This window comes from Hippoglossus hippoglossus, chromosome 7 (assembly GCF_009819705.1).
Source record: "Hippoglossus hippoglossus isolate fHipHip1 chromosome 7, fHipHip1.pri, whole genome shotgun sequence".
Lineage (NCBI taxonomy): Eukaryota > Metazoa > Chordata > Actinopteri > Pleuronectiformes > Pleuronectidae > Hippoglossus > Hippoglossus hippoglossus.
This window is the reverse complement of record NC_047157.1, coordinates 15,628,196-15,641,623: the sequence shown is the minus strand read 5'-3', so window position 1 is coordinate 15,641,623 and position 13,428 is coordinate 15,628,196. Positions and strand designations below refer to the sequence as shown.

At 43.8% G+C, this 13,428-nt stretch overlaps 2 protein-coding genes across 9 annotated transcripts in view; one reads left to right on the top strand and one right to left on the bottom strand.

The window, feature by feature from the left end:
• Positions 1-3,764, top strand: part of lrp1ab (low density lipoprotein receptor-related protein 1Ab) — an 88,608-nt gene extending 84,844 nt beyond the window's left edge. Inside the window, exons 84-90 of one of the 3 annotated variants that reach the window (XM_034591177.1) lie at positions 134-305; positions 562-663; positions 778-851; positions 937-1,030; positions 1,166-1,204; positions 1,902-2,046; positions 2,704-3,764. In XM_034591177.1, the coding sequence (XP_034447068.1) occupies positions 134-305; positions 562-663; positions 778-851; positions 937-1,030; positions 1,166-1,204; positions 1,902-2,046; positions 2,704-2,841 (764 nt within the window). In that variant the 3' untranslated portion in view covers positions 2,842-3,764. The remainder of the gene's footprint in view (positions 1-133; positions 306-561; positions 664-777; positions 852-936; positions 1,031-1,165; positions 1,205-1,901; positions 2,047-2,703) is intronic. The other 2 variants (XM_034591178.1, XM_034591179.1) reach the window with 2 other exon arrangements.
• Positions 3,765-4,419: 655 nt separating this feature from the next.
• Positions 4,420-13,428, bottom strand: part of fmnl3 (formin-like 3) — a 34,590-nt gene continuing 25,581 nt past the window's right edge. For 2 of the 6 annotated variants that reach the window (XM_034591186.1, XM_034591180.1), the window contains 10 exons: positions 12,733-12,935; positions 12,345-12,648; positions 12,180-12,260; positions 11,921-12,050; positions 11,089-11,249; positions 10,810-10,911; positions 9,523-9,615; positions 9,277-9,397; positions 8,294-8,407; positions 4,420-6,212 (listed from right to left, as the gene is read on the bottom strand). In XM_034591186.1, coding sequence (XP_034447077.1) covers positions 8,316-8,407; positions 9,277-9,397; positions 9,523-9,615; positions 10,810-10,911; positions 11,089-11,249; positions 11,921-12,050; positions 12,180-12,260; positions 12,345-12,648; positions 12,733-12,935 — 1,287 coding nt within the window. In that variant the 3' untranslated portion in view covers positions 4,420-6,212; positions 8,294-8,315. Of the gene's footprint in view, positions 6,213-7,714; positions 7,768-8,284; positions 8,408-9,276; positions 9,398-9,522; positions 9,616-10,809; positions 10,912-11,088; positions 11,250-11,920; positions 12,051-12,179; positions 12,261-12,344; positions 12,649-12,732; positions 12,936-13,428 lie in introns of all 6 variants that reach the window. The other 4 variants (XM_034591182.1, XM_034591185.1, XM_034591184.1 and 1 more) reach the window with 4 other exon arrangements.

Sequence of the window (13,428 nt, the reverse complement as noted above, 5' to 3'; positions counted from 1 at the left end):
ATATTTAGCCTTCTGACGTACACTACTTACACGAAATAGCATGTGTAAAACTGCCACACTCGACTGTCCTGATCTAATGAAGAATATATGACTGTGACTCCGCACCTCTCACAACTCTCCCTCTGACCCTCAGGTAAATGTGAAGGGTTCTGTGAGAACGGCGGAACATGCTTAGAAACCTCCAACAGCACCAAACTGTGTCTGTGCACCACTGAGTACATCGGGCACCAGTGCGAGCTGGACAAATGTCTATTCTGCGGGACGGGCAAATGTTTGAAGTCGTCCTCGGGGGAGGTCTCCTGCAGGTGGGTACGCCGTGGTGGAACGTGGACGCTGCACAAAATAAACGAGACTTGGACTTGTAAATATTTGCTAACATCGTAAATATTTGTTAACATTTACTCTGGACGGCTCGGTGACTAGTGAGCAAGGTCAAATATCGCACTCCTTGCAAGTTCCCAAAATATGTGGATATCTGAACATTGCACCCACATTCGATCATTAAAACTACAGATATTAATGCTGCCGTATGTGTGTGCACGTGTGTGTGTGTGTGTGTAGCTGTCCCAATGGTCAGACCCAACCCAGCTGCTATTCCTGTTTGGACTTCTGCGCAAATGGGCAATGTACAGTTGAAACTCGCACACTGCTTCCCCAGTGCAAGTAAGTAATATGACACTCACCCCCGACCTGAACGTACACTCTGTCATTTTCTGTCTTTGTAACTCACGTACACAAACACACACACACTTTGTAACGGGCTCGTTGTGCGTCCAGGTGTCCTGTTGGATGGAAAGGATACAGATGTGAATTCGCAGCTGCTGTTATGGATTCTTCTACTTCCAGTGGAAGTAAGTTGCACAGCACCTGACTGCTGAGTGTCGTTGGTAAAAACATGCACTTTGCCCTTTGTTCATGTTCTTTTCTCTCTCGCAGGCACGGCCTCCATCGTCATCCCGGTGCTACTGCTGCTGTTACTGGCACTGCTGGTGGTTGGCGCCATCTTGTGGTACAAGCGGAGAATGCGCGGGTAGGACCCTGGCTTCAGAAACCTTCTTTTTATTCAAACTCCCATTTATCATCTATCTGGTCCTCACACCTGTACTATCTATCTTCTCCTTCTTCTCTCCTACCTTTTGATAACCATCTATTTCCTGTCTCCCAGGTCTCTATGGCCGGGCAAATCTCGTTCTCAGTGCTCGCGGTAACTTTATAGGGTTACATCATATATATACTGTCGACCCTCAAACCCCTGTCCCCTCCATTTGTTAACACCCAATCAGACTGGCCATGCTTCTGTTGTCCATTCTGTTGGTCAGTGCAGAAAACCTGTCTGTTTGTCCTTGCCTGCCATCTCCTGTGTTTTCCTCCCTGGGGTTTCCCAGTCCAGCAGCTCAGGGGCCTATTGACTTATCTGAAATCGTTTTACTGGTGATGCACAAACAATTGAACTGTGTTTGTCCTTCTTGCATCTCCATACCTTCCCTTGTTTACGTGTGTACATGATGGGCTTACGCCGTGTGCTTGCATAGTAAAGCGTACAATTGTGCATCTATGTACAATGTTTAAATGCTTGCAGTCGGCTGAATATTTGCAATGTGAAAATCCAGCATTCTCCACAATAGACATGCTGCTGTATATTTTCCGGGTTTGATCAAATGGCCTTTTGACCAAAAAGCTCATTTGACAACCTTTAGTACATGTTGTCTTGGTTTTGTGGATTGTGTGTAGCTGGTGCTGAGTCAGTACCTGGGTTATGATACGTTTAAAGCCGCTCTGAATTGTTTGATTTAAGGTTTCCCCCCAAAATATGTAATCATCTGTAATCATCTTGTTTTAAATCTAATTTTAAACGTCTCGCTTTGATGGTCATTGTGTTTTCTTCTTTTGTCTGCCTGCAGTGCCAAGGGCTTCCAGCACCACCGAATGACAAATGGAGCCATGAATGTTGAGATAGGAAACCCTGCCTATAAGATCTATGAGGGAGACCCTGACGACGACGCCGGGGAGCTCTTGGATTCAGATTTTGCTTTGGACCCAGACAAGGTACCACAGCTAAAAATCCCTCTTGTTTTCAACGAGTCATTTGAGAGGAAGAAACGGTTTTTTTCACTTCTCGTGGCATCTAACCAGAGAGATGGTTTTATAATATATTATGATGTCAGTAAGGTCCCTGAATATGTTGAAACCCAGGCTCATAGCGTGCCATGTGCCACATGCCCGGTTTCCACTGACATATAATGTGCCAGTTTTTAACCAAATCTTCCAAAATAGGAAATTTGGCTTTTCATGGACAGTCTCCTCATTGGTCCACACAGATCGGATGTTTTGGTCTTCTGCCTCTTTTTTCCCTCGTGTGGACTGGGAGCTTGAGTAATGTGTTAAATCACGAACTCCATGTGCTTCATTATTTATTCATAATTTTAAATTTTGTGCAATTTCTGAGATGGTTTTATAATTTTGGGCATTTACACTCTTTTTACGATCAAATAAAAAAATGAACATAAAAACAGGTGGATGGAAATGCACCTCCAGATTGTAGGACCACAGCTTGTAGACACACTATAGAACAAAACTAGCATGGTGGCAAGAGGCAGATGTTTAATTTCACTATCCATTTATAAGCTACAAAATGTGGTAAATGCTCCTTCCCCATTTTAAAAATGTCCCCGGAGTGACCATGTAATTTCCTTTGCTCCGCAGCCCACCAACTTCACCAACCCGGTGTATGCCACACTATACATGGGCGCCCACAACAGCCGCAACTCTCTGGCCAGCACAGATGAAAAGAAGGAGCTCCTCTCCCAGGGCGACGAGGACCTGAGTGACCCACTAGCGTAGAGCTCGGCATGAACTGAATTCTGCCAACGTCGCCCTGCCCCGCCCAACCCAGTGCTGAGACGACAAGCTCGCTCGTCTTCTGCCTTTACCAACTGAAAAGAAAAGCAACAAAAAAAAGCAAGAACACTGTATAAAATGTATAAAATGAAGGACTACTTTTTTTAAGTGATTGCAGTATTATATTTTGTTCTTTGACAAAAAAAAAAAATCATCTGGTGATGAAAAAGGAACCATTTTATAGACATTTATTCAGTTCTTTTTAATTTTTGCTCACCTCCTCCTCACAATCTCACGCATATAGCCACTACCTCTGTGCAAATGTAAAAGATAGAGCGATCCGGATGGCCGTGGAACAAATTTGATTTTTTATTTTTGTATGAATTGTATAGGGGGGAAAAAAAAGAGAATATTGTTCCATCGTAGAAAACGTTGCCAAGTCTTTGTTGTTCGTGAAAGAGAAGTGTCAGCGTCACTATGAATGCTTCCTGGATGCTGCTTCGGCTCAGTCTCTCACATCAATGTGTATATGTAAGTTTGCTGCTGGAGGTCTAAAGGGAGTAATGAGAAGTTGTTGAACTGCACATGTACACATGGAGGACTCAGCATCGCGGACAGTGTCTTCTCTGTTGTCTCAAAAAAAACCTACATTCAAGTGATTGTCTTTTACCTCCTTGCACAGACTAAAGTTCTATATATATATATATATTTGCATATATATAAACCTATTAACAAAGTGTCTTGAGAATATACCCAGGAATACAAACATCAGTAACAAATAGCAGTCTGTACTTTTTAACATTTTTTTTTAATTTTTTTTTTTAAGTGGTATAATTGACCTACCTTGTGTCAGAAATGAATGAGTCAATGGCAGTGTGTGAGTGTGCTGGATGAAGATGATTGTAATAAAGTCCACATTCCAGGAGGAACAGTCTGGGATGGATATCTGTGGCCTTTGGTTTAGCCTACTGCAGGACACTCGGGACAGCAGCCGGACTTTGCTCTGAAACTGTTCTAGAAAGTTCTTCTTTTTGGGGGGGAGAAGTGACAACAAGCGTCTGTGAATTCTTTCCAGTCATCACTGAAAAAACGATCTGCAACGAATAATTAACTGAGAATGGTAACATTTAGCTCTCATTCCTTGTCTTTTGATTGTAAACGTACTTTCAGGAAAAGCCCTTGGAGCCCGTTTGATGGTACGTACTTCTGTGGGAGTTTTTTTCTTTTCTTTTCTTTTTGTTGTGTGTGTGTTGTATGTAATTACATGAACATGTAATTTAGGTTAATGCTCATTGTTAAGTGCATTCACAGTTAGGAGACTGATTAGCTTCCTGATAAGCATTCCTTTGTTAATTCCTTTTTGCCTCGCTGCTAACGCTAACCATCTGTCCGTCAGTCAGCCTGGTTCTCAGTCTTCAGTAAGTGTTGCTCTGTGTCTCACCACGCTGCTTCTCACTGGGCTTCTCCTCAGCCGCCGCACCACACACACACCGCACGGTGCTCTCACACATCCATCCTAGAGGAAACCTTCACGGCTTTTATCTTTTTAACAGTATTCATAACGGGTTTTTATGTTTGTGCTTTTTTTTTTAACTTTTACATCCTGCTCTGTTAGATTTTCACCTGACCATGTAAATTAGAACAATCATTTTTCAGTTGGAGAAACATTTTCGGTGGCGAAACCCACATGGATACTTGTGGTTCTGATTGTTTTGTTATGATTCTATTTCTTTTTGATATAAGAAATTAAATGGATTTTTATAGTAGAACTACACGGTGGCTCTGTCCGTCATTTGAGAGATGGAGAGGAAAAGCAGTCGCAGAAAATCGGAAATGAATATCAGCTATCATAAAAAAGAATTGAAATTAAACATGAACATACTTATAATACTTTAATAATAGACTTTGGTCTTATAGTTAGATAATTCATCTTATTTATTAAAAAGGAAGTGTCATCTTTCAGTCAATAGACAAATATAATGGATCATTTCTTCTAAAAAGTAAATTTCTTGATTTCAATGTACATTAATGTAAAGAATAGTGTCTCATACAACGAAAGCCAAATTAATTAGTGTACAAAGTGTCGCTCCCTTAAGTTAGAACACGGGCTGTAAGTCTCGACAGCTGTCGGGAGGAAACTCATCCTCTAGGATATAAGACAAATCTTCACACACATAACATCTCTTTAAGATTGGAAACATCCTTCATCCATCACCACATCTATAGCAGGTTAACGTCATTCGAGGCCTCAAACAGCAGTCCACGTCTTCATACAGGTGTCACTTCCCAAATGTCACTTCAAAGTGTGACAGAAAGTGTTGTCAAGGCGTTCAACATTCAGTTTTTAACAAGGCACGGAAACATAATGACTCAAGTCAAATCCGAGGAAGCTTTAAGACATCGATGCACTAAAGGTAAATAGAAGAGCGATCCTTATTCTCCTTCTTCTCATGTGCCTTAAGATCTGGAGATTTCCACTTTTGCATATTATCGTCGGTATTATAAGGCTAATGTTACAAGTACAAGGCAATGAAAATACAATATTTAACGATTGACGGCTGTAAAATAAACTTATTATGGCTGAACCATGAGAAATAACACTGGTTACACAGGAAAAAAAGGCACTTCTTAAAGAACAACATGAGACATTCAAGAAAGTTTGGTTTGGCTAGCTTGTCACAAAGGAACCTGCACTGTAGATGCCCTTTCCTCCGGGATACATGTGATTGAAATCTAAATAAAACATTGTCGGTATTAACTTGTGATTGAATGTGTTGAGTAGCTTCTCTCTGATTTGGAGGGAGGTTTTTTTTGCAAAGTGTCTTGGAGGCAAAACATCCCAGCAGCGTGGTTGGCATCTCCCCTTGGCTGCCTCCCAGTCTAAGTCCTGCTATGACTGCATCATCTGAGGAAATTAATGGTCTTGGGAATAAGATCCACATGTTGGCAGGCACTTGTTAGTGAAAGTACAATTCCGTCTGCGCTGTGGTCCGCCAGTCCTCACCTCACCTCACCTGTGCTCCGACTGGTCAGGCCCTCGACGCCAACAGAGCAGGGAAAGTCTCATACGTGCAGCGAGAGAGGAGTCAACCACTGTGCTCCTGCAACGGCGCCTTGCTCGCTTAAAGTGGCTATTAAGGGCCTCCATAAATAAATAAATTACCCAGCTAACACAAGGGCTCTGTCCTGTCCTCCCTTTTATTTTGAGTCTTTGTGATCTGCAGCCTCAGGGGTTGAGATGGACCATCGGGACACGGGGGGAGGAGGGTTTTAAATGGGGAGGGGAGAGATAAGTGATGAATAAGTGGTTTAGGGTCTCTTCCAACCGTTTCGGATCAACGCATCAGCTCGCAGGAAGGGCTGGTTTCGAAGATCTGTGAGTGGGTGTGGAGAAAGGGGTGAGAGACAAGGGGGGGGGACACACATGTTAGAGGACCCAGAGGTCAAACTGTAAATTCTCTCCTGCTTACTTTAACTTTTTTAAACTGTAAATGTAGTGAACATACACTCTGCTTCCGTTTTATTGGGTACACCTAATAATCTAGCGTGTTCCTATTATGTTGTCCACCTATTTGTGTCTTTGAGGTTAAGCTGAGAAACAGAAACACTTCTCTGGATAATTCAGTTCAACAGCAACATGAACAAACTACAGTGTTGTTTTCTTTACCCTAGAATGGGCCCTTTATATTGAAATACTTTATATTTACATCGGGAGCGGGTCCTCTCTACGGAGGCCGCCATGTTTTTTTACAGTAGCCCAGACTGGACAAACTAAACATCTTTTGAGTTTTTATGACAACTGAAGGCTACCAGAGGTTCTCCTTCATGTTTGAAAGGGGAGGGTGAGGTGAGGGGTTATTCAGCTGCACCACGAAACTTCACCACTAGATGTCACTAAATTCTACACACTGAACCTTTAACACCTAAAAACTGAACTAATGCAGGGAGGGTTTTTGCAGGACTGTTGTATTAGGTGTACCTAATAAACTGCCGACTGAGTGTTTAGTGTAGCATATTCCAAACAATTATAGGAACTCTGCGATAACTTCTGCAGTTAAGATTTGTTAACTGTCTATTAGAAAAATAAAAAATTAGCAAATAAAAGCAAAAACAATGCACAATAAACATCGAATGACACATTTCCACGACCTTGCATTTCCACTGGTGGCAGTGAAACACAAAACAGAGAAATCCAAGGTTTTGGAAATATGGTTTCAGCAACATTGTAACACGAATAATGCAGCAGAAAAAAACAAAAACAAACAGTGACAATATGATGGTCAACAAGCTCTCCAGTTTGTGGAGCGACAGCTGAGATGTCTGTGCCACTAAAGTGAGAGAAAATCTTTATTCGGTCTGTGACAGTTTCGGATTCAGACTGTGTTCGTGCACATGTGATTGAATGTGAGAGCCTGTTGACCAACTAGCAGTTCGGCACACTGCGGATGACAGTTAGCACGGACAAAAACATGGCGGACGTTGATGACAGGTGAGACGTGAATGAACAGTGGACAACATGCAACATGTAATAGGAGGGGGTGAGGATGATGATGTTTAAAGGTACAGTTGCGATAAACTGGACGATAATGAACTGAAAACTAAAGACTGAGACTTGGTGGACAATCAAATCACTAATTTCGTGTTTTAATGACTGTTGGGGCAGGTGATATTGAATTTCTCTAAAACCAAACACAAATTTGCTTCTTAAATGATCTTCACTATAATTATATACTGATATTCTGTGTGGTAAAGCAGATCTCAGTGTCGTAAAGCATCTTTTTGATTTGCGCCCGAAGCACTATAGCTGAAGCAGCTGACATCACTGTAGCAGCACACAGGACCTGGAAGGCCAAGCGGGCCGGGTGTCAGCCTGTACCTTCCTTACCCTCTCTTAGGAGTGGGAAATACTGTCATTAATCTTCTTTTCAGCTGAAAGGGAGGGGTAGAATAAACAGTGGTGGTTGAGGAAAGAAGAGTCACATGTTAGCCGGAAAAAAAACCCAACACCAAACAAGTTAGTTTCATGGAACAAAGCATCGTTGATAGAAAAAAAACAACAACAATTAGCCAAACCTCTTTTTCGTCAGCTTCATGAAAAGAAACGATGCCAAAAATGATGCACAGCCTTTTAAAAGTATCATGCATGATGCTCTGACGTGATCATTTCATCACGGCCGTGTCTGATTGCACTGTGAGTGTCTCGACATATTTTTCACGCGCAACAATATGCTGACACTTCTCTTTTTTCCTTTCTGTTCCATGTAGCTCTGCGTCAGGCAAAGAGGTTTGGCTGACTCCTATCACCAAAATGGCCCGATAGGAGTCTTCTCTAGTGGTAGTAACACAAACAACCAGTAATGGCCCAAGTTAGTTCATAGGGTAAGGGGGGGGTGGAGGTGGGTGGTCATGCTGCATGCACAGTGGTCAGGAGGCGCACGAGAGACACCTGGACAACCTTGGCATTAGGGAGGGGAGGGCTAGCAGTTGGCGTCGTCGCAGAGGTTGGCTTCACAGAAGAACCGTGAGCCGCGTTTAGCAGTGCGGGCTGTGAAGGGCACGCTCTTCAGTACTGGGGGGGAGGAGGGGGAGGAAGAGAAAAACATGTCACACCTGAGACACCTGCGGGGAGGAAGGGTGGGTTGGGGGGGGGGGGGGGGCACTGGTTTAAACTGGACCACCATCGTGTTTCATACAGGAGATGATAATGAACGTGAGATAAGTGGAGCTTATTGTAGCTCCTTGTAAAAAAAAAAGCCTCAGGGGGAGTTTAATAGGATTAGGACACACTGAGTTTAAGCATCAGGTGCATAAAAAAGCTGTTGCAGCTCTGATAGTAGCAGCGTAAAGCATTATTAACATGACTACAATTGACAATGATGCAACATTCGTATTATTTACATAATAAGTACTGAACACTGAGGATTTCCTGAGGCTGTAGATTCAGTTTTTTTCTCCCATTGAAGCCTTTATATATAAGGTTTTAATATATCTGACTGTGGCTCCTCCTGGTGGTGGACTCAAGAAGGACAGTCCCCAATCGGTTTTCACTGGGACTGTCGTATTTTTCTACACACAAAATTGTCATCAGAATCCTGTAACAAAATACTATTATCACAAAAACTCACAGAGGCTTTAAATAAAGATCCTATAAAGTTCCTGAAGTTCATGTACAACAGGAAACAAAGTACCCGTCTGACTTATCAACATATTGAGGCTCAGCAGCTTTTAGTGTTGTTGGTCTCAGAAGTAACGAGACAGCGCGTCATGGAGCAACTAGCTGCTACGTGCTGTGCTCCAGATGTGCTTGTGTCTGGACCACGTAGCACAAGGTGCATTTCAAAGGAGACGAGCAGTGAATGACCACAGTCATCCTCGGCCTGGGGCGACCAGGGCTGCTGGCACCCACACAGGGTCTTGTTAGGGTGCTGTCTGGCCCACCTGTAATGATATCCTCAATGGTGCCGTCCTTGCCCTCATACACAGGCCGGTGGTCCTTGGCTTGCCGCTTGCGCAGCTCTGCAATCAGCTCCTGCTGCTGCCTCTTCTTCTGGGCCTGGACCTGCAGCAGCGAGGAGAGGATATTTGTGCTGTTCACTTTCTTTGGCACGCCACAAAGCTTAATTTAGCAACGAGTAAACATCTGATAGCTTTCATTCATCTGCGTCGCCTGCACTTGGGCTGTACCTTAGGTTCCTGCTGTTTAGCCTCCTGAGCCAATAACTTTTCTCTCATTGCTTCCTCCTGCTTCTTCCTCTGCTCGTTTCCCACCACCGCATCCTGTCGAGGAGACACAAAGGTGAACAGTCTGTGACAAGAGAACTAAAGCTACTGTGAATCCAAGCCAACGCGCGTGTGTGGACCTTGAGGGTGGAGAAAGTGGGTCAAAAGTTGAAGAGAAACAGGGAACACACACTTTGATTAACTATGTAAATGTATTCTTTCTCCTTCTGCCTCCCTACTTCAACCACACAAATACTTTACACTAAACTTACTATTTGACATTTGATATACTAACGCAGTTTTCTTGCCGAGTGCCAGACAAGAAGATTTATAGCATATCCTCTCGGGCCGCAAGGGGAAGCTGGAGCCAATCCCAGCTGACAAAGGGCGAGAGGCGAGGTACACCCTTGGACCAATTGCAGGGGCGACATATACAGACTAAAAGCCATTCTCCCTCACATCTACGGCCAATTTAGAAGTCTCCAAATAATCTAACCCTGATCTGCATGTCTTCGGCGTGTGGGAGGAAGCTGGAGTACCCGGAGAAAAGCCATGCAGACACTGGGAGCAAACTCCACGCAGACGGGTTTGAACCAGGAACCTTTTTCCTGTGAGATGACAGTGCTAACCACTGTATGGAAACAGCACTGTCTATTGTGTAAGTGATGTGTGATAGAGGAAGGGCTGCACACAGATGCACAATGTGTGTGAATGGAAAAAATGGACGTCAAGACTAAAAAAGATCTATATGATACAAACTATTACGCAGTGGAACTGATCTTCTCATCTGACTCTCAGCAAGAAAGCGAGTCCCCATATTATCTATTAACTATTATCTAACTCTTTGAGACACATTTAAACACAAAGATGAACAGACGTGCACATTAATCCTCCTGCTGCACATTTCCTTGAGCAGATCCCATAAATCCAGGCCGAGAACAATCTCAGGAAATGTGCTCTGTGGCGGGGCAGGGCGAGGCTGTCCAGGGGTAAAGCGGGAGGAGGGACGGAGGAGGGAAGAGCCAGTCTAAACACCACAGCTGCAGCCCCAGAGTCAGACCCAGCTGGCCTTTCCTGTTATTTGGCCTCGCGCTCTACGCCACGTCCTGTGGCACGGAGGCGGCCAAAGTTCTGCCCCCGATCTGCTCTGAGACAAAACCCCAGGAACTTCCCCACCCGGGCAGCAGGGAAAAGCTGCACCTTGGTCAGCAAGAAGCGAGGAGAGACACCACCTCTGCTCGGGGTCCTCACCTTGTAGGCTCTGATGAAGCGCACAAACACGGGGAAAAACACCGCGGGTGGAGTCGTCTTGGCGCTCTCTCCAAAGTAGTTCACCACATTGTTGAAGGCTTCCTAGAATTGGGAGGGAGCACAGTGCCAGAGAGGGAGACATGTTTGTAAACACTGTTGAGTAAGCATTCATGTTTTTTTTTTTTACGTGTGTTAGAGGTGAGTGAGGTGCATGTGGGAGAGGAAGCGTATATTCAGTGGATACTTTGAGGTTTAGAGGGCGAGGAGAGCGTCGGATACCTCTGCCGTCTTCGCGTCCTTCTGCAGCTTGTCCAGCTGTGATTCGTTGGCCTGGACGAAGCCTTTCAGGACTGAGTGGTCGTGGAGACTGCACTCTCTGCGTATCAGGTCCATGCCTTTCCCCAGCTCTCGCACATCCAGCAGCACATTTTCCAGAGATACTTCACACACAGGCAACACGGATTATGCAAACTTGTTTTCATACATTTGTACAGAAATGCTCGTTTCCATCCATCCCCACCCACCCACCATTATCTATACTGCTCAAAATGCCTGCCCACATATATTACTGTTACTGGCAGTACCTATCTTTTCAATTATCGTTGCTGCTCCCTTCATTTCTGTCACACATTTTCTTTTGTATGAATACTGCAAACATTGATGCACCATTTATGTTTGACAATGTCTTTTCTCATGAATGTTTTAAATATTATTTTATTGATGTGCTCTGTTACACACAGCATCTATTGGACTTCTGTCCGTCCTGGGAGAGCGATCCCTCACTAGGATGTCGCACCATCTTAAGCCCTGTGAGGCAGTTGTGATGTGTGAATTTGGGCTGAACAAATAAAAATGTGCTTGGTTACTGTAAGAATGAGAATGGGAGTCATTGCAAGCACTCATAGATATCAGTTCCATGTGCCTGATTAGTTAAATTTACAGTTCTTTCCTGACCCATACTGCATCCTTCTACCACGTTTCATAGAAATCCGTCCAATTCTTTTTGTGTAATCTTGCTTTAAACAAACCAACCAACCAGCAAACAGACAGGGGTGAAAACACAATGTCTTTGGTGAAGGTAATGACAGTTTGTTGTTAAGTGTAAACTCACCCGCTGCAGCTTTATCCACAAAGTGCAGTTCGTTGCAGAAGTTGGCCAGTTCAGGGAATTTCTCTTTTATGATGAGAGCTATGTAGTGGAGCAACGTCATTTTTCTGTCCGTGGACTTAGTGTCCAACAGCTGTGGAACAAAAATAAATTAACAGCACCGGCGTCATCAACAATAGCACTGCAACAATACACAACGTGGGAGATATAACGGCATGGTAATAAACCAAGTAGTTAAACAAGATCTCCAAACCCTACTCACCAGATCAAGACTTTGTAATTTGAAGCCATAAACACATCCTCTCTTGCTGCTGTTCATGTAGTTCCCCAAAGCTAAGATGATCTTCAAGTAAACCAGAGGAATGAGTGAGTATGAGACACCAACGCCGCTGATACAAAAACACCAGACGAAATCAACACCTCTTACCTCAAGCACCCTCTTCAGCTTGGGCGAGGATTTGACGGATCCCGAAGAAGCGATGACGGCGTTGAGCTGCGGCGTGAGCATGTTGACATTGTCGGCAAAGTTCCCGACAAAGGTGATGATGTTCATCCTCTGCGTGAGTCTCTCAATCTTGCTGAATAACAACATGAAGCGATCCTCCTCCGCCAGCTGGTCCAGCGGCCGCCGCTCGCGCTCGTACTGACGCATCACCTTGACCTCCGTCTCCGTGGGCAGGAAGCGCATCAGGCACTCCACGAAGTCCACAGGTAAGGCCTTGAGGTCAAACCTGAGCACAGACCATACATATCAGTAATTTGTTCCATCTTATCTATGTTTCAAAACAGATTTAAAGTTCATAACAAGTGCATACTTCTCTATTGCTTTGCAGATCTCCTCTGAGGACTTGTTCGCCTTTCGCAGTGTGATGGCTAGGTTCTTGGAGCGATTGGCTTCCAGCAGGGTGACTTTGTTCACCGTCTTCTGGGCCACTTTGCTCTTTGTGCAGGGGTGGTCGACAATCGGACCCTGGGCTCTGGTTTTAAAGAGCTCCTCAAACCTCTCCACATCCAGCTCCTGCAGATGAGGGACAGTTAAAAGGCTCAACTTACATTTTAAAGGCCCTGAAAACATGTTCAGCTTCTTACTAACAGCAGTTTTGGTTTTTCACATCACATATTTCTGTATATTTTTTTCTGTGCTCTTCTCATTGTTTTGAAGTGGGCAGGACTCAGTTTGAAAATATTCCAATGTGCAGATGAGGATTTAGCCACATCTGACTCAAACTGTGATGACAGCTGCTTCGAGTGTTAAACTCTTATTAAATAACACATGAGAATGTTTTTTTCACACAACTTTCTGTTTGTTGCTGAATCACTTTTAAAATTGTATCCAATCTTTATTTAATCAGACAGTCTCATTGAGATTTTTGATCGGTTTTTCAAGAGAGACCTGAGAAATTCACATTAAGCAAATAAATACAACACAACACGGAGTTAATAAACAGAAGCAACACAAGTGAACTATAAAGTGAATAATAAAAACATCAGATAACAAAGATTTAAAATCA